Source organism: Apus apus, chromosome 26 (assembly GCF_020740795.1).
Source record: "Apus apus isolate bApuApu2 chromosome 26, bApuApu2.pri.cur, whole genome shotgun sequence".
NCBI lineage: Eukaryota > Metazoa > Chordata > Aves > Apodiformes > Apodidae > Apus > Apus apus.
In genome coordinates, this window is record NC_067307.1 from 2,245,977 (window position 1) to 2,264,715 (window position 18,739).

At 57.4% G+C, this 18,739-nt stretch overlaps 3 protein-coding genes across 6 annotated transcripts in view; 1 reads left to right on the plus strand and 2 right to left on the minus strand.

Annotated features, from left to right (window-relative positions):
- Nucleotides 1-715: 715 nt before the first annotated feature.
- NPM2 (nucleophosmin/nucleoplasmin 2) lies at nucleotides 716-2,539 on the minus strand. 2 transcript variants are annotated; one of them, XM_051640941.1, is made up of 9 exons: nucleotides 2,413-2,539; nucleotides 2,211-2,296; nucleotides 1,990-2,109; nucleotides 1,826-1,919; nucleotides 1,637-1,752; nucleotides 1,299-1,327; nucleotides 1,167-1,203; nucleotides 916-978; nucleotides 716-743 (listed from the first exon to the last, which is right to left on the minus strand). In XM_051640941.1, the coding sequence occupies exons 1-8, from the start codon at nucleotides 2,474-2,476 to the stop codon at nucleotides 934-936; spliced, it is 591 nt and encodes a 196-aa protein (XP_051496901.1). In that variant the 5' UTR covers nucleotides 2,477-2,539; the 3' UTR covers nucleotides 716-743; nucleotides 916-933. The 2 variants fall into 2 exon arrangements, with proteins under 2 accessions (XP_051496901.1, XP_051496900.1); XM_051640940.1 differs by having other exon boundaries at nucleotides 916-981.
- A 2,052-nt stretch (nucleotides 2,540-4,591) lies between these two features.
- PBDC1 (polysaccharide biosynthesis domain containing 1) lies at nucleotides 4,592-6,558 on the plus strand. Its single transcript, XM_051640942.1, has 6 exons — nucleotides 4,592-4,637; nucleotides 4,767-4,832; nucleotides 5,702-5,761; nucleotides 5,848-5,988; nucleotides 6,099-6,210; nucleotides 6,315-6,558. Exons 1-6 carry the CDS (start codon nucleotides 4,620-4,622, stop codon nucleotides 6,425-6,427), a joined length of 510 nt encoding a protein of 169 aa, XP_051496902.1. The 5' UTR covers nucleotides 4,592-4,619; the 3' UTR covers nucleotides 6,428-6,558.
- Nucleotides 6,559-7,079: 521 nt separating this feature from the next.
- The window catches only part of XPO7 (exportin 7), a 49,508-nt gene continuing 37,848 nt past the window's right edge, over nucleotides 7,080-18,739 (minus strand). For 2 of the 3 annotated variants that reach the window (XM_051640887.1, XM_051640886.1), the window contains exons 18-28: nucleotides 18,321-18,429; nucleotides 17,765-17,871; nucleotides 17,224-17,312; nucleotides 16,410-16,517; nucleotides 15,221-15,303; nucleotides 14,377-14,591; nucleotides 13,167-13,305; nucleotides 12,341-12,501; nucleotides 9,959-10,057; nucleotides 9,556-9,683; nucleotides 7,080-8,788 (exon numbers count right to left, since the gene is read on the minus strand). In XM_051640887.1, coding sequence (XP_051496847.1) covers nucleotides 8,695-8,788; nucleotides 9,556-9,683; nucleotides 9,959-10,057; nucleotides 12,341-12,501; nucleotides 13,167-13,305; nucleotides 14,377-14,591; nucleotides 15,221-15,303; nucleotides 16,410-16,517; nucleotides 17,224-17,312; nucleotides 17,765-17,871; nucleotides 18,321-18,429 — 1,332 coding nt within the window. In that variant the 3' untranslated portion in view covers nucleotides 7,080-8,694. Of the gene's footprint in view, nucleotides 8,789-9,555; nucleotides 9,684-9,958; nucleotides 10,058-12,313; nucleotides 12,502-13,166; nucleotides 13,306-14,376; nucleotides 14,592-15,220; nucleotides 15,304-16,409; nucleotides 16,518-17,223; nucleotides 17,313-17,764; nucleotides 17,872-18,320; nucleotides 18,430-18,739 lie in introns of those variants that run through there. The other variant, XM_051640888.1, reaches the window with a different exon arrangement.

The following is an 18,739-nucleotide window of genomic DNA, read 5'->3' on the forward strand; positions in this document are numbered from 1 at the left end:
AACACCCCAGTTGGGGGGGCTGGCCTGTGCAAGCAGCCCCTGCAGAGTGAGGAAAGGCTGAAGGGACAAGCCTGCCTGTCAAAGCCCTCTCTGTGTGTGTCCCCCCCAACAGGGGATAGCCCCCCCCCCTGCCCCAGCCCAGCCCCCCAAATGGGACACTCAGCTCCCCCCAGAGAAGGGACTGACCTGGCCCTGTCTCCATCTCCACCCCCACATCCAAGCCCTGGGAGTTCAGCTTTCCAGCCCCCACACCTGGAACAGACCAAAGCCTTTGTGGGGGGGCTCAGCTCCCCTCTCAGAGCCAATCTGAGGCACAGCAGTGTCCCCTCTGTGTCCCCTCCCCAACCCTTCCCACCCTCCAAGGGCTGTGGACCCTCCACCCCTACCTGCTGCCCCCCTGCCCAAGGCCAGGTCAATGGGTTATAATCATCTCCCTGCTGCTCCCTAATCCCCCTTTGTCTCCTATTCACAAGCAACACTTGTTCCCCTGGGTGGGACAGTGGGGAGGGGGCTGCTGCCAGTCCCCCCCCTCCAAGCCAGGAGAAGGACAGTGCCAAGGAACCAGCATTCCAGAGCCTGGGAATTGGGCACAGAGCTCTGGAAGCCCAGGATATAGAACATTTCCCCAACTCCAACCCCCCCCCTTCCATTCCCAAAACAGAGAAGGCAGGAGTGCAAAATATCCTTTATTGGGGGGGGGGGAACAGCACCACACCCCAACTATTCCAGGCTTAGCCCTGCACCTGGAAAGGAGGAAGAGAAGGGGTCTCAGATGCAGGGCAAGCCCAGGCTGACCCTGACTTTTTAGGGCTGGGTCTGTCCCAGCCCCACTGAACCCATGAGGCTGGGGGGCACCTCCCCAGCCCCACAGGAACCTTCCCAACCCAGTCACCCCCCCATCCTGCTGCCCCATACCTGGGTTGGCAGCTCCTGCTACTTCTTGGCTGCTGCTTTTCTACCCCGTCCAGCTCCACGACCCTGCTGGGACGGGAGCACAGCTGAGCACAGGAGACCCCAACCCCAGGAGACCACCCCCCCACGACTTCTATTTCTCTCCCATATTTGAGTTCTTGAGTTCACATCAGCCCCTTTCCCTCTCCAGGAGACCCCAGTCCTGGTTGGTGGGTGCTAACCCACACGCCTGGGACACCCCAGATGGCTCCTACCTTGCTGGGAAGGGGATCCTCAGAGGAGAGGTTATTCCTGCTTGGGAGGGAAAGAGGATTGGGATCAGGGGTCCTGTGGAGCCCCTGCTCCATGGCAGGGTGGGTAGATACCTCTCCCTCCATCCTACTCACAGCTCATCCTTCTTTTCCTGCTTCTTCTTCTAAGGGAGAGAAAGAAAGATGGAGACAGCAGGGCCAGGATTCACCCCAGAGCCTGTGGCTCTTCCCCCACAGGGGATGGGGACCCCACAGCATCACCCCCCATTCCAGAAGGGGTTTGGGGCTCATGGTGAACACCAAGCAGCCCAATCCCAGCATCACCCCCCATTCCAGAAGGGGTTTGGGGCTCATGGTGAACACCAAGCAGCCCATTCCCAGCATCAGGACATGTGGAGGGTCTCAGCAGAGGAGGCTACAACCCCTCTGCCCCCCCCCCTGCACCCCACATCCCCAGCCAAGGGGGTGCTGACCTTGCTCTTCTTGGCAGCTTGGCCCTTGGGGGGCTTCCTAGGGGACTCTTCCTCCTCAGCATCCTCCTCCTCTTCCTCCTCCTCCTCCTCCTCATCCCAGGACAGACCGGGCACCACTGTGGGAGAGACTGGCTGAGCCCCCGACCCCCAAGAAGGGGTCCTGGAGGGGGTGATACCCCCCATACTTACTAGAGAAGTGCTGCCCACTGATGTAGACGGGCCCAGATCCAGTTCTCAGGCGGAAAGTGACCGGAGGTGTCAACTCCACTCCCACCAGGGTGGCCTGGGAAGAAAAAGAAGGTGGAAGCCCCCAGAAAAACAGCAGCAGCCCCCTCCCAACCCCGGGCACTAACCATGGGCAGCACGGTGGGTTTCAGGGTGGCCAGGGGCACGGGGGTACAAGCACCCCCTTCCTCCGTGGGCACGATCTCCACCACGTGGAACTCATCCCGTGCTGTCTCCCCCAGGCAGATCTTTTGAGGGGAGAGGCAAGAAAAGCATCACCCCCTCACCACCCCGCGACCCCTCCCCGAGCATTTGGGGACCTCTTAGGGGGGCACCAGGGACCTCCTACCGTGCGTAGGGCCAGTTGCTGCTCCCCCTGCCAGTCCTCAGACACTGGGAAGGTGTAGGAGTCCTGCCGGCTGCTCAGCTCACAGCCTGGGGAGGGGGGACACGGGGGTGACAAGTGCTGCAAAATGGGGGTGCAGGGCAGGGGGAGCAGCTCGGTGCAGCCCCCCAACCCCCCGGGGATGCTTGTGGGGGGAAGTTCTTACCCCAGATGAGGGAGACGATCTTCTCATATTTGCTGTCCACATCAGTGCTGTCCAGCAGGGACATGGGGCTGGGATCCCTAGGGGAGCACACGGTGCTGCTCTGTGGGGACCCCCCCCAAGACCGTGAGGGGGTCCCCCTCACACCCCAGACGCTTCAGGTCAGCCAGAGGGTGTCACCCCTCGCATCCCCACCCCCAGAAACGAGGCAGCTCATCACTAAACCCCAAAAGCTCACCACCAGGCACACAGCAACCCCAAAAGCAGCCTCCACAATGATCAGGGACACCCAGAACCCCCCCACCCAGGGGGGCTTATAGAGACACAGGGACCCCCACCCGCTCACCCCATCACCCAATCAGCGCCCTGGCCCCTCCCCTCTTAATTACCAACAGCCCCGCAGGGGCAATTAAGCCCCCCAGGTGTGTGTGAGCCCCCAGCCCCGAGCCCTGCCCTGCACCGCGGGAGCCCCTCCAGCCCGCCCGGCAGGGGGTCCCTGCTGAGCCCCCCACGTCCCTGGTGAGCCCCCCACATCCCTGCTGGGCCCCCCACATCCCTGCTGCGCCCCCACGACCCTGCTGAGCCCCCCAAGGTCCCTGGAGAGCTCTCATGTCCCTGGTGAGCCCCCCATGTCTCTGCTGGGCCCCCCACATCCCTGCTGAGCCCCCCAAGGTCTCTGGTGAGCCCCTATGACCCTGCTGAGCCCCCCAGGTCCCTGCTGAGTCCCTGGACCCCTAGCTGAGCCTCCAAGGTCCCTGCTGAGCTCCCCAAGATCCCTGCTGAGCACCCCCATGTCCCTGCTGAGCCCCCCACATCCCTGCTGAGCCCCCAAGATCCCTGATGAGCCCCCCCATGTCCCTGCTGAGCCCCCCCGTGTCCCTGCTGAGGCCCCCAAGGTCCTTGCTGAACCCCCACATCCCTGCTGAGCCCCCCATGACCCTGCTGAGCCCCCCAGGTCCCTGGTGGGGGGCCAGGGGGACCCAGCACCCCAGGACCCGCAGCAGAAGCACCAGCCTCGTCCCCCCAGTGACCCCAGAGAGCCCGGGCGTGCAGTGGGGAGACGGGGGGTGCGCGGGGGGGGCTGTCCCCGGGTCCCCTCGCTGTGCCCGGTCCCCCCCGGCTCTGACCCTCCCGCCCCCCCCTGCCCCGGGGGGTGTCCCCGCGCCCCCCACGCCCCCTGTGTCCTGCTGTCCCCTCCCTGCCCCCCATGTCCCGGTGCCCCCCGGGTCCCGGTGCCCCCCATGTCCCCCCCATGTCCCGGTGCCCCCCGTGTCCCCCCGTGTCCCGGTGTCTCCCCATGTCCCCCCCATGTCTCCCGTGTCCCAGTGTCCCCCCATGAGCCCCTTTGTCCCCCCGTGTCCCGGTGTCCCCCATGACCCCCCATGTCCCCCCCATGTCTCGGTGCCCCCCATGACCCCCCATATCCCCCCGTGTCCCGGTGTCCCCCATGACCCCCTTGTCCCCCCATGACCTCCCATGTCTCGGTGCCCCCCATGTCCCCCATGTCCCCCATGACCTCCCATGACCCCCCCTGTCCCCCACGTCCCGGTGCCCCCCATGACCCCCCCTGCTCCCCATGTCCCCGTGTCCCCCCATGTCCCCCGTGTCTCGGTGTCCCCCCATGACCCCCCATGAGCCCCGCTGCTCCCCATGTCCCCGTGTCCCCCCGTGACCCCCCATGACCCCCCCTGTCCCCCACGTCCCGGTGCCCCCCACGACCCCCCCTGCTCCCCATGTCCCCATGTCCCCCCATGTCCTCCATGTCCCGGTGTCCCCCCATGACCCCCCATGACCCCCCATGTCCTCCATGTCCCCGTGTCCCCCCATGTCCCCCGTGTCTCGGTGTCCCCCCATGACCCCCCATGAGCCCCGCTGCTCCCCATGTCCCCGTGTCCCCCCGTGACCCCCCATGACCCCCCCCTGTCCCCCACGTCCCGGTGCCCCCCACGACCCCCCCTGCTCCCCATGTCCCCATGTCCCCCCATGTCCTCCATGACCCGGTGTCCCCCCATGACCCCCCATGTCCGCCCTGCCCCCCCCCGCCCCCGTGTCCTGGTGCCCCCCATGACCCCCCATGACCCCTCTTGAACCCCCATGTCCCGGTGTCCCCCCATGACCCCCCATGACCCCCCTGTCCCCCCCTGCCCCCCCGTGTCCCCCGGCGCACGCGCGGGGGGGCGGGGCCCCCTCCTCTTCCGGCAGCGCAGGCGATGGCGGCGGCGGGGCTGGTGGGGCTGGGGGTCCTGGGGGGTCTCGGGGGGGTCCCGGGGGGTCCCGGGGGGCTGGACGGGCCGGGGGGCCGGTGTGGCGGGGGCCGGGGTCTCCCCACCCGCCCCCAGCAGCTTCTCCCCGCGCAGGGACCCGGCGAGGCCGCCGCGGCCGCTCAGGCGCTGTCGCTGCCGGCAGAGGCCTTCGGCAACGACGTGAGTCCCGAGGCCGGGGGGCTTTGGGGAGGGGTCCCGGTCCTGGGGGGTCCCGGTCCTGGGGGGTCTTAGTCCTAGGGGTCCCAGCACCGAGAGGGGTCCCAGTCCTGGGGGGGTCCCAGTCCTGGGGGGTCCCTGCATCATAGGGGGTTCCAGTCCTGGGGGGTCCCGGTCCTGGGGGGTCCCGGTCCTGGGGGTCGCAGTCCTGGGGGGTCCCAGCACTGAGGGGGGGTCTCAGTCCTGGGGGGTCCCTGCACCATAGGGGGTCTCAGTCCTGGGGGGTTCCAGTCCTGGGGGATTCCAGTCCTGGGGGGTCCCTGCACCATAGGGGGTCTCAGTCCTGGGTGGTCCCAGCCCTGAGGGGTCCTAGTCCTGGGGGGTCCCAGCACCGAGGGGGGTCCCAGTCCTGGGGGTGTCCCTGCACCATAGGGGGTCCCAGTCTTGGAGGGTCCCAGTCCTGGGGGGGTCCCAGCACCGAAGGGGGTCCCAGCCCAGGAAGGGGGTCCCAGCCCACAGGGTTTCCCTACACCCAGGGGTCTCTGCCCCAGCAGAGGAGTCCCTAGTCCTGGAGGGGTCCCCAGGGGGTCCCAATCCTGGGTGTGGATTTGGGGGGGGGGGTCCCCAGCCCTTAAGAGATGTGCCAGACCCAGTGGGAGGTGCTGCTTTGGGGTTCACAAGTCCACAGCATCACCCCCCCACACCCCAGGGGCCACAGACCCCCACACCATCACCCACAAGCCATCCCCACTTTCCTCACCCCCCCCCCCTCATTCCCATTTTCCCCCACACCCCCCCCCCCCCCAAAGGGAAAGAGGGGACCCCCTGGGGGGCTGCACAACCTCATGTGACCCCCACTTTTGCCTCCACAGCCCCGTGTGGAGCTGGCCTGGGCCATGAAGGCACATCAGCACGCCCAGGTCTACTTCAATGTAAGTCCTTGGGGTGGTGGTGGGGGGGGATCACCAGGGTGGGGGTGTTTGGGGGGGTCACAGTCGATTGAAGTCTTCCTGCACAGCTCATCTCCTCCGTCGACCCCAAGTTCCTGAACCTGACCAAAGTTGATGACCAGATCTACGAGGAGTTCAGGAGAACCTTCAGGGACCTGAAAATCGACCTGCTGGACCCAGAGGAGCTGAAATCCGAGCCTGCCAAGGAGGTGGGTGGGGAAGGGGACACACACACACACACACAGAGGGATGAATTGTCCCAAAGGGGGCTTGATCCTGGCTGAAGCCAGGACCTGCTGAGGCTCCTGCTCTCCCCCAGAAGTGGCGCCCGTTCTGCTTGGGCTTCCAAGGGGTGGTGGAGGATTTCAACTACGGCACCTTGCTGCGCCTGGACTGCCAGCAGGGCTACACTGAGGAGAACACCATCTTTGGTGAGGGCCTGGCCGGGCTGGGGACTGGCTCTGTTGGAAAAAGGGGGTGCTGAACCCCCAGGATCTGCTCTTGACATTTGTTTTCCCTCCCCTCTCTCTTTTAGCCACCAGAATCCAGTTTTTTGCCATCGAAATCGCCCGGAACAGAGAGGGGTGGAATAGTGGGGTGTACAGCAGGGCCAGGCAGCTGGTGGCAGAGGAGGTGTCATCAGGGTGAGGATGGGATTGGATTCCCTCAGTGCCAAGCCCAGGAGAAGTCTTTTTTGGGGTGGTTCAAGCAGGGTTGTCCCCTCCTCCCTGCCCCTCCAAGTTCAGCCTGTAAATAAATGTTTTTTAAAACCCAACAAACCACACCAGAGTTCCTTGTGCTGCAGGTGGTTCCCTAGAACAGACCCAACCCTCAACTATTGCTCAGGCCACTTGACAGAATCATGGGATGGTTTGAGGGGGAAGGGACCTGAAAGATCATCCAGTCCCAACCCCCCTGCATGGGCAGGGACACCTCCCACCAGCCCAGGCTGCTCCAAGCCCCATCCAACCTGCCCTTCAACACTGCCAGGGATGGGGCAGCCACAGCTTCCCTGGGCAACCTGGGCCAGGCTCTCCCCACCCTCACAGCCAAGAATTCCCTCCTCATCTCCAACCTCCATCTCCCTCTCCCAGTTTTAACCCCTCACCCCCTTGTCTTCTCACTAGAAGCCCTTGTCAAAAAGGAAGACACCTTCCAGCTCAGAGCTCCCCGTGCCGAAACACATCCTACCCCAGAAAGAAAACCCTCTTTCCCTATGATTTTTTTCACCCATTTCCTTTGGAAAACGCCCCCAAGCAGGAGCTTTGGGGGTGGCAGGTGATGCCCAGGCAGACACAGCTCAGTAGAAACCATTGAAGTTTTATTTGCAGTCACAATGCTTACACTGTATGCAGCAAACACCCTTACAAAGTCAACCAGCAATCTGCTCACGCGGGGAAAAAAAAAAAAAAAGGACCCAACACACAATCAGCCAGAGGAAAGAAAACACAAATAAACCAAAAAAAACAAAACAAACCGAAGGAAAAAAAAAATAATAAAATTAATAGGTGGTGTCTGGGAAGAGAAACTGAACCCTAAGGACTGAGTGTAGAGCTGAGCAAGAGGATGCACACGACTAGCAGCAACAATAGTGGGAAAAGTACAAGGCAAACTGGTTCCCTCCCCCATCAGCTTTTCCTCCGTGAGTCAATTTTCCATCCAAAACATACATTATGGTGACTTAGGAAAAAAAAAATGGAATCATTTTTATCAGGGGGGTGTGATACTTCATGCTTGAGGCATTGTCTTGTTACTAAGAACCCTCCGAGGTGGCTCCAGCAGCTCCGAGCTCCCCAGAGCCCGAGCGTCCCTGGCCTGCTGCCTGCTCACTGAAATGGGGGAGAAAAAGGAAAAAAAGGCAGTGAGGAGAAGGGCAGGAGCCCGGGATGGGGTGGGAAGGGGGTGAGGGCCCTGCCAGGAGCGGGGTGACAAGGGGACAAGTGGCTACTGCTACACCTGGGGACGGGAGAGACACCCACAAGCAAGCACGGAGGGAAGGTCACGCTGCATGGCTTCGAGTTCCTAATAACAAGGGCAGGACTTGGAACAGGGAGTCGTGATTTCCAGGGGCTTAATAAGAAAAAAATATACATTTGGGAATTTTACATTGCCTTTTTTTTTTTTCCTGTGTTTTTTTTTTTCTCCTTTTTTAAATTTTTTTTTTCTTTTCAGTGTTTTTTATCATCATCGATTCCCCCCCACTTCGATTTTCGTTTTTTTTATGATTTTTTTTCATGTTTTTTTTTTTTCCCCTGCTTCTCTCTCTCTCTCCACTTGTCACTAAATAGATCTCTGCCACTTTCACACACCCACCCCCTCGCCCAGCAAAGCTTCAGGCCACACTCCTCCTCACTCTCATACACGACCCTCACGCCAGCACCGGGTGCATCGAGACTCTGTAAAAATTTTCAATCACACTATTTTTTTTTTGTTGTGTTTCTTCGTTGTTTTTTTTTTTTTTTTTCCTTTTTCTTTTTTTTAAACGGAGTCCATAGAAACCTTGTTCAAAATGTTATGAAAAAATGTACATGTTTGTTTGTATTTTACAAGGCAGGCTGCAGCAGAGCGCTGGCGTTCCACCCAGACATTCAGGGAAGGGAGATGTGCTGGATTGTTGCACCTGGGTTTTTGTTTTGTGGTTTGTTTTGTGGGTTTTTTTTTTTTTATGCCCTTCCAACCCCCCCTTTTTTTTTTTTCCCATGGAAACAGAAGCAACCCTGCCCCCTGTGAGCTCAACAACCCCTCCTCCTGTTCCCTCCTCCCTCCGGACTTGGATACAGCAGCAGCGCCGCAATCCAGCCCTGGGGAAGAGCAGGGATGAGAAACGCCCTCTTTTTTTCTTTCCATCGGAAACGTTAACCCCTCCGGGCCAGGCCCAAGAGATGCTGCTCTGTACAGGTGGAAGTTGGGAGACGTCAGCTCATCATGTCGTTGCTGTTCACGCCGTAGGTGGAGTTTTTCATGGAGTCGTTCACCTCCCTCCGGAAGGCGGAGAGGTTTTGTGTGAACCTGGGGGAAGAGGCAGGGCTGAGAGGCAGGGGAGGTGGGCACTCCCCTTTCTCAGGGGGCTTTGGGGAAACAGGGATGGTTTGAGTGGGATGGGACCTGAAAGATCATCCAGATCCAACCCCCTGCATGGGCAGGGACACCTCCCACCAGCCCAGGCTGCTCCAAGCCCCATCCAACCTGCCCTTCAACACTGCCAGGGATGGGGCAGCCACAGCTTCCCTGGGCAGCCTGGGCCAGGCTCTCACCACCCTCACAGCCCAGAATTCCCTCCTCATCTCCAACCTCCATCTCCCTCTCCCAGTTTTCATCCATCCCCCTCATCCCATCCCTCCCTGCCCTTGTCCCAAGCCCCTCCCCAGCTTTCCTGGAGCCCCTTCAGGCACTGGAAGCTGCTCTCAGGTCTCCCTGGAGCCTTCTCCTCTCCAGGCTGAACACCCCAACTCTCCCAGCCTGTCTCCAGAGCAGAGCTGCTCCAGCCCTGGGATCATCTCCATGACCTTCTCTGGAGTCTCTCCAGGAGCTCCATGTCACCCTTATGTTGAGGGCTCCAGAACTGGACACAGTTCTCCAGGTGGGGTCTCACAAGAGCCAAATAAAGGGGACAATCCCCTCCCTTGACCTGGAGCATGCTTCTGCTCCCTTGAGCATGGCTTTGCTCACCACGAGGACCACAGACTCTCTAAACCATGCTTCTGCAGGAAGCTGTGGGCTCAGCACACCTCAGGGTGGGCTCAGCACCCACAGAGGGGTCTCTGGCCCTCACTGACCTGTCTCTGTTCTTGGTGAGGAGGTTGCGTTCGATGCCTTCCATGAGGTTCTCAAAGCAGAGGTGCATGGCCTGCTGCTTCTCTGGAGGCTGGCTGTTCACTATGCTGTTCCTCAAGTCAGAGAAATACTGGGGGGAGACAAAGAGAAGGATGGGTTCAGTTTCAGAGGAGAAACCACCTGGGCTTTGTGACACAACTTAGGTTCTTGGGAAGAGAGAAGGAAACACGTCACAGCTCTTCTAGTGCCCTCAAAAAATGAAAGTTAGGAGGACTCCTTTGTGCCAAGGCTGCTGCAGGGGAGGGTTGGACACTCTTCCCACCCTGCTCCCTTCAGCCCCAAGGCTCCAGCATCACCCCAGCCTAGCCAGCTCCTCCAGCTGGGATGGGAAGGTGGGATTGTTACCTTTTCATTGAGCAGTATCAAGCCGAGCAGAGGCCGAGACATTGACCATTGGTTCCTGCAGTCCTCAAAGATGATGATGTTCAGCACTGTCGACAGCATCTGGGGAGAAGGGGGGAGTTGAAAACCAGCCCTTCCATCCCAGCCTTCTCCTCACCTCCATGATGCTTCCAGTGTTGGAGCCTCAATGCTACAGAGCTCTCAGCACCATGGAACAAGAGGAGAACCATCTGGAGCCTCCATGAATTGATGGAGAACTTCACATGGAGGAGGTGCTGAAAGCTGTTGGGATAGTTATTCCTGACACTCCAACCTTGCCCCAAGGGAAAGATTGTCTCATCTTCACTTCAGCAAGTGCTTCAATGCAGAGAGTGCACCAGCTCTGGTGCCCTGGGGACCTTCCCCTCATCCACACTGTGTGCCCTTCCACAGCCTCCTTGGGATGAAGCCAGGATCTCACCCAGCTGGTTTGGAAGATGCAGTTGCTCCTTTTATCCTCAGAAAACAGCTTCTACCCCCCCAAAAAAGCCTGCTTGTCTCTGCTTTTGATCTACCAGCAAGGGTGGAATGATATTCCCTGCTCTCCCGTGGGAGTCACACTGACATCTGGACAAGCAGTGACACTGAGGTACCTAAACTACCTGGTGTGTGGAGTTTGTCTCTTGCTAAGCCTGAGCCAAGCAAGGAAAATGGCTCAGCTCACTCCTCTGCCACTGCACACACTCCTGAACCTGGGAGAAGACAAACCCCAGCAAGCTCCATGTCTATCCCAGGGGTTGTGGATGAAGACAGATGGCAGATGTGCTACCAGCATGGGGAAAAAACAACCCTCCATCACCAAATCCACTCTGAGGATGCTGTTTTGAAGGCAGGTGAGAACATTGCCAAGGCAGCAAAAACAACCTTCATGTGGTCCCCACAGGAGACACAGCAGAGCCCTGCTGAGGACAGAGACCCCACAGTGCCTGCTCTGCTGTGAGGGCACACAGACCATGGAATTGGGCCAGGGATTTCAACAACCCCTGATGTTCACACTGGTGGGGCTGGAAGGGAGCTCTGGAGATCAGCCAGTCCAACCCCCTGCTAGAGCAGGGTCCCCTAGAGCAGATCCCACAGGAACACAGCCAGGAGGGGCTGGAATGTCTCCAGGGATGGAGACTCCACAACCTCCCTGGGCAGCCTGTCCCAGGGCTCTGTCACCCTCAGAGTGAAGAAGGATTTTCTCCTCTTCAGGTCAAACCTCCTGTGCTCCAGTTTGTGCCCATGGCCCCTTGTCCTGGCCCTGGACACCCCTGAGCAGAGTCTGGTCCCCCCTCCTGCCACCCCCTGGAGATACTGATCAGCACTGAGGAGATCCCCCCTCAGGCTCCTCTTCTGCAGCTGAGCAGCCCCAGCTCTCCCAGCCTTTCCTCTCCCAAGCCCTTCCTCCTCATTTTTAAAGCAGAAGAGGCACACTCTCAGGTCAAGGTCTGTCTCCTGGTTTCATTTCTACAAGCTGCCAGGACTGCTTAGAACAGTGTTATTTTTTTTTTTAAAACAAGCTGATTTTTGGCTATTCCCTCTCACAAACCTGGTGTTCCTTGCCCAGGGAGAAGCACAGCCCTGAATCACAACTACTACATTATGAACATGTAGGAGAGATGCAAAAAGTAGCAAAACCCAAATAAATTCCCCTCTTCCTCAGGAACAGCCTGGAGCTCTAGGGTAGGGAGCACAGGGTCCTGTGTTCCATCATGCCATGAGAATTCCAGGCTCACTGGGGAGCTCCCTGTGCCATCCTACTGGGAGGCCCTTTGGTCATAGAATCACAGGACTATTCAGGTTGGAAAAGCCCCTTGGGATCACCCAGTCCAACCATCATCCCTGCTCTGCAAAGTTCTCCCCAACTCCACCAACACCACATCCAAACGACCCTTCAACACACCCAGGGATGGTGACTCCACCACCTCCCTGGGCAGCCTGTCCCAGTCTCTGACCACTCTTGCTGTGAAGAAGTTTTTCCTGATGTCCAGTCTGACCCTGCCCTGGTGCAGCTTGAAGCCCTTCCCTCTTGTCCTGTCCCTACTCACCCGTGAGAAGGGACCAGCACCAACCTCTCTGCAATCACCTTCCAGGTGGTTGTAGAGACTGATGAGGTCTCCCCTCAGCCTCCTCTTCCTCACACTAAACACCCCCAGCTCCTTCAAGCCTTCTGCACCAGATGGATTCCCCAGGCCCTTCCCCAGCTTCCCTGCCCTCCTCTGCCCTCGCTCCAGCACCTCGAGATCTCTCTGGAATTGAGGTGCCCCAAACTGGGCACAACACTCCAGGTGTGGCCTCACCAGGGCTGAGCACAGGGGGACAACCACCTCTCTGCTGCTGCTGGCCACACTATCAGGTCTGTACCTGCTGAATCATCTCTGGGTGCTGCTGCATGATGTGCAGGAAGCGGTCGCTCTCCTGGGCCAGAGGGGTGGTCCTCTTCTTGGTGCTGCGGGACAGCTGCTTGAAGAGATAGGTGACAATGTGGTCCAGACAGGAGCAGCAGCCTGTGCAAACCATGGTGTCTGCAACAACAGGAGAGAGGGGGAGATGTTGGGGTGCTGCCAGCACGGCCCTGGCTCTGACACACCTGGGCAGGATCCCAGGAAACACCATTTATCTGGGTCCTTGCAGGGACTTTGTGAGCAAAGAGCATCTAACCCTGACCAGGTCAGCAACCTCCTCACTCACATCTCCACTATCTCTGGTGTTCCAGCCTCAACCGAGGTGAAACTCCTCCACCCATCCACAGGGTATCATTTAGTTCATAGAATGATAGAATCCCAGACTGGTTTGGGTGGGACCTGAAAGATCATCCAGATCCAACCCCCTGCATGGGCAGGGACACCTCCCACCAGCCCAGGCTGCTCCAAGCCCCATCCAACCTGCCCTTCAACACTGCCAGGGATGGGGCAGCCACAGCTTCCCTGGGCAACCTGGGCCAGGCTCTCACCACCCTCACAGCAAAGAATTCCCTCCTCATCTCCAACCTCCATCTCCCTCTCCCAGTTTTCATCCATCCCCCTCATCCCATCCCTCCCTGCCCTTGTCCCAAGCCCCTCCCCAGCTTTCCTGGAGCCCCTTCAGGCACTGGAAGGTGCTCTAAGGTCTCCCTGGAGCCTTCTCTTCTCCAGGCTAAACACCCCAACTCTCCCAGCCTGTCTTCACAACAGAGAGCAGAGGTAGTTACCTAGTGCAGTGAGGCCTTCTGAAATGGAAGAGAGAATATACATGATTACATGAGGCTCCAGACTGGCTATAAAGTTCATGTGGTCCTGGGTAAGAACTTCCAGCAAGGAATAGTATGACTGGCTGAGCTTGGGATAATCCTATAGAGAAAGGAAGAGAGAAAATATTTTAAGGCCTGTAACCATGAGATACATCTTCCTGTTAGACCCAACCCACTCATTCATCACCTGAGAAGTGCTTACCCCATCTCCTGGAAAGAGAACAAACCAACCTCTCACCCAGCATATGGGCCAACATATTTTCCCCTCCTTCTCCCCCATCAAGAGCCTTCCAACCAGGCTTCAGCAACTATGGCCCAGCAGGCTCCCAACACTTATCTCAAAACATCTCTCCCCACTGCTTGGCTCTTAATGGGGAGTGTGAGCTGACTAATGGCCATGTGGAGATGGAGAGATAGGACGGGCTCCCCAGGTGGCCTTGCCCAAGTGCCAGAGCTCATCAAAATCAGCATGTCTGCACTGCAGGCAGTGCCACTGACCCCTCAGAACCCCCCAGACCTGGGGGGACTATGCTGGGAGTCCTGCCAAGCTGCCCCATCTCAAGAGTTGCATGTCTCAGGAACATTGCTTTGGTGTATCAGATCAGGAAGGTGCTGGATGCAGTCAGAGATGGGAGCAACTTGAATCAGGGAATGGTTTGGGTTGGAAGGGACCTGAAAGACCATCCAGTTCCAACCCCCTGCATGGGCAGGGACACCTCCCACCAGCCCAGGCTGCTCCAAGCCCCATCCAACCTGCCCTTCAACACTGCCAGGGATGGGGCAGCCACAGCTTCCCCGGGCAACCTGGGCCAGGGTCTCACCACCCTCACAGCCAAGAATTCCCTCCTCATCTCCAACCTCCATCTCCCTCTTCCAGTTTTCATCCATCCCTCTCATCCCATCCCTCCCTGCCCTTGTCCCAAGCCCCTCCCCAGCTTTCCTGGAGCCCCTTCAGGCCCTGGAAGCTGCTCTAAGGTCTCCCTGGAGCCTTCTCCTCTCCAGGCTGAACACCCCAACTCTCCCAGCCTGGCTCCAGAGCAGAGCTGCTCCAGCCCTCCCATCACCTCCGTGTCTCCTCTGGACTTTCTCCAACAGCTCCACACTTGATCCTCTCCCATCCTTGCCTTCCCTAGCCACGTGTTTACGCTGCCAGTGGCAGGTGTGGGCTCACCAGCAGGTCACTGTGAGGGATGGAGAGCAGAAGCTTGATGAAGGTCTGCAGGGCATTGTCCAGTGCATCATCCCCGTAGAGGCGGAAGACCCCGAAGTTCACGTAGCTCCCGCTCAGCGCAGCCTTCAGCATGGAGAAGCAGATGGAAATCCCCTTCAGCTTCAAGGCATAGACCTGATCCTTTGGGACCTCCCCAAGCGTCAGGATACGATTTCCTACGTGAGCACAGAAGGAGACTCAGTGTTTCAGCCACCACAGCCAAAGCCTTTCTCTCCCAGGGTGCAGGAGAAACAGAAGCAGAGGCACAAGGAGTGCCTGAGAAGTCAGGCACAAGCATCACAGACTTTCTCCCCAGAAAAAGGTTAAGGAACCTCCTGGTGTGGCTTTACTGGAATCACAGAATCACCAAGGCTTGAAAAGACCTTTAAGATCATCAAGCCCAGCCTATACACAACTGCATGTCATTTGGCAATGGGAACAGGGCAGCCCCAGGACAGGATTGCCCTTCACTTGCTCCACAGCTTTGCCCGTCTCCCCTTGCACACTCACATGGGGCTCAGCTTGGGCTCCTGCTCCTGGCTGGCATCTTTTCTCCCATTTGCATGGCAAAGCCCCTGCCCCTTCTGCTTGCCTGCCCACCCAGCACTTCAGGCAGAAGCATCTCCCTGTATCCAAGCACAAGCATCTCCCTGTCTCCAAGCATGTGTTCAGCAGGCAGTTTGGCACCGTTTCCCAGCCTGGACTGGCTCTCTGAGCTGGCAAGTGCCCCAGCCCTCACTCCCTGAGCAAGTGGAGGAGTCAAGGGCAGCCTGAGGCTGCCCAGATCCCCCCTGCTGGCACTCACCATAGGTGGTGATCATTTTACTGGTTTCTCGGAAGAGCAGGATGCCATTTGGGGAGGAGACATCAAACTGCAGCCGTTGGGACCTAACGAAGAGACGGGGAAGAAATCAGCTTAGCTATACCTGGGGGGAAAATCCAAGCTAACACTTCAGCAGCTCCTCCACTGAGGCCACCCCCTCCCACAGGCTGCTCCCCAGAGCTCAACCAAATCTGGTAGAAAACACTGCTGGCTCATTGCCAAAGCCAGGCAGCACACAGCCCCTTTGGGGGACAGAGGAGCTCTGCTGTGGCAGAAGCAAGGGCCTGTATTTCACAAAGGTTGGGAATATGACAAGATTGAGGCTGGAGATCCTGTCTTGGCAATTGTCACTAGGCTACTGTACACAAACACAGGGACCATCTTGGGAGCAGCACTGCAGGGCAGGCTGACTAGCTCCTATTCATCACACGAGCAAGAACCCAGAGCTTGGCATTTCCTCCCCCTGCACTGAACAGATCTTACAACTGAAACCCAGCGAGTTGCCCAGTTCACCTCTGAAATAAATGAGTGGATGTGTCCCAGTTAAGGATTGTCCTCCTGCAAAGATGCTGCTGGGATGTGACAAACAGTCTGGCAGCACAGAGAGTCAAGCTCTCAAATGACTGTGCCTGAGCCTTGTGTCCCTTCCACTCAGCTGTAACCACAGGCCCTTTCTACAGGGCTGTGTTCAGCTGGCTGGGAGCCAGGGCAGCATCTTGGCAACCTTCCACCATCAGATGAGATTGCCTCTGAATGATCTGAACTGCCCCAGAGGTACCTCTCTGCTGGCAGAGAGAGCTGATGCTCTCAAGCAGAAGTGGTCATCTGGCTGCCAGAGAGAACAACCAGGCTCGTTTTAAACACAGGTTTTAAAAAAGAAAATAAATGAGCAGGAGTTGTCTGCCTGCATCTTACAGAGCTGCCCTTGGAAGCAGACACTGGACAAATTCAGTATTACTGACCATGTCTCTTGGTCTGAGGCATGACACAGCTGATATCTCAACTGCTAAGATTTTCTTCCAGGCCAGTTTCCCCCTCTCCCCCCTTGGCAGCCTTTAGAGCATCAATAGACCCCAGCAGAGAAAACACAGCTGAGCACCAGCACCCACAGGAAGGCTGAAGCAGCAGCCAGACAAACCCCTGCCAGCTTTCAGATGCTGGAGGCTCATACCTGTTATGTACCAGCTCAGCCATCAGTTTGAGGACAGGTGTAGTGCAGGCTGGGTCGTGGTACCACAGCTCAATTGCCCTCTGGAGGATTGGCATGTAGGATGGGTAGCTGCAGGGGGAAAGCTAAGGAACTTGGTTCCTCTGCATGATGAGAAAAGGTCACCATTTGCACCAAAAAGGCAACTTTTTGTGGACTGCACCCAAACCTGGCCAAGGAGTTTACCTGACAGGGTTAAGCAGAGATGCTGCCTGTTGGGGCTGCTTTATCACAGGAAAACTGGATTAAAATCTTCACTCTGTTGAAGGAGTTGCAGAGTTTTTATACTAGGACCAAACCACAAAGGTTTTGAGTCAGAGGGATGATGGATACCAAGACCTGGCACCTCATCAGCCAGTTGACCTTCACCAGCCAAAGAGGAATCTTTGGAGCCCAGAGAAGGTGCCCTTTGAGCAGCTCTGCTCTCACCAAGAGGACAAAGGCACCAACTGCTTGGCCCTAGTGATCATGAGGAAAAGCTTTTGTTGCTGCTGAGACTCACACAGCTCATTAAAGGCCTTTGTGCTTTACAGGTCACATCTCTTTAGGTCCACTTGGAAAAACCCCAACAGTTCAGCTCTGAGCACATTTTTAGGTTGACTTGGTTGCAGACAGACCAAGTCAAATCTATTTTAGGGCTTAGAGTCAGGACACTGAGTGCTAGAGAAGTGAAGAGAAAGCCCAGCCAGGATTTAGCAGGGAAAACAGGGCATTTGGGTGCAGAGTTCTTCCCCCTGACAGACAGGATGACACAATTTTTAGGGTAACACAAGGATACATCCACTCAAACAGCATCATGAAGCTGGTCTTGGCATTGAAGGCAAAGGCTATTCCCCTCAAGTCTCTCACCAAACCAACCAAAGTTCTCTGTATTGCAAAAGAAAAGATGTGTTACAAGATGACATACATGGATCTCTCCCTCCCTGGCTCTCCCAGTCTGGAGTCACTTCCCTCCCACCCCAACAGCAATCCAGCCTTTCTGTGCTGGATGCCAACCCCTGGTTAGAAAGTTCTTCCTCCCTAATTTGAGCTAGTGCTGGGATATTTCATTCCCAGGAGAAGGAAAGCCAGCAGGTGAGGCTCACTGCTTCAATTATCAGCTACACCTGGACCCCAAGGGGTAAAGCACATCACTGCATCCCCCAGGTCCTGAAAAGAAAATCAGCACCCATCACCCCAGCATCTCCTTGTCTCCTTCAGAGGGCAGAATGGCTCTCACTTTGCAGGAGCTTCTTGTTCTGTCCTGTCTGACCTGAAAATGTCAAAGCCCTTCAGGGAATGAGTAAGGAGAGGAACAGGGAAGGTGCTGCCCAACTTACTTTTGCCTCTTGTTCATTGAAAGTGTTTGTGCTGAACATCTGTGCCACAGTCTCAAAGGCAGCTGTGAGGGGAAGCATGAACTGCTCATACTGATCCTCATCTTCCCCTGAAAGACAAAAAAACCCCAACAAATGATGAGCCACCAGACTGCCCATCCCTGCACCCTGCAGCTCTGCCTGTGCCAGACACTCAGACATGGCTCAGCCATGGAGCTAGAGGCAGAGAGACCACAGGTTTCCAGCCAGGTGATCTATCACTGCCAAGAGAAGAGGCTTGGAACAAAACCTCAGGAAAACATCTGGAGTATTCTGAAGGAAAAATGCAGCCCCAGCCTTGGTGGTGTGCACCTCTGGACTACCTGTGACCAGCAACATGGCACCAAACCCACTCCTGAGCTTCTTTCTCCTCCTTTTCCTTATCCCATTTGGCTCCTCCCACACCAGCATCCTGGAGTTTACAGCTCCCTAAGCAGCAGGATGTAGCCTCCTGCAGAGCCCAGCATCCAAACCACAAAGCCACCATTTGGCTCTGATTCCCAAGAAAAGCCTTGAATACCTAAATCCACCATGAGAAGACGCCCAAGTGCAGTGTAGAACGTAGTCCGACATCTCATGTCAGTCAGGTTGGACTGATTGTTAATGCCCAGGAAAGAAAAGTGCTCACTCTGCAAAGGGAAGAGAACAGAGGGGTTAAAGAGGAACCACCACCTTGAAAGGGCTCCTGCACCAAGGGCTGAGAATCCCTCATTTGTCTAATTGTCACAATCACAGGGTGGTGGGGGTTGGAAGGGAGCTCTGGAGATCAGTCAGTCCAACCCCTGCTAGAGCAGGATTCCCTAGAGCAGATCCCACAGGAACACAGCCAGGAGGGGCTGGAATGTCTCCAGGGATGGAGACTCCACAGCCTCCCTGGGCAGCCTGTCCCAGGGCTCTGTCACCCTCAGAGTCAAGAAGGATTTTCTCCTCTTCAGGTCA

Excerpts from the sequence above, each read along its gene's own strand:
- NPM2 (XM_051640940.1), bottom strand. The coding sequence starts at position 2,476 with ATGTCCCTGCTGGACAGCACTGATGTGGACAGCAAATATGAGAAGATC. Across the intron at positions 2,297-2,412 it reads GATCGTCTCCCTCATCTGGG|GCTGTGAGCTGAGCAGCCGG; the intron begins GTAAGAACTTCC and ends CCCCCTCCCCAG. Across the intron at positions 982-1,166 it reads AGGATCCCCTTCCCAGCAAG|CAGGGTCGTGGAGCTGGACG; the intron begins GTAGGAGCCATC and ends CTCCCGTCCCAG.
- PBDC1 (XM_051640942.1), top strand. Across the intron at positions 4,833-5,701 it reads CAGAGGCCTTCGGCAACGAC|CCCCGTGTGGAGCTGGCCTG; the intron begins GTGAGTCCCGAG and ends TTGCCTCCACAG. Across the intron at positions 6,211-6,314 it reads TGAGGAGAACACCATCTTTG|CCACCAGAATCCAGTTTTTT; the intron begins GTGAGGGCCTGG and ends TCTCTCTTTTAG.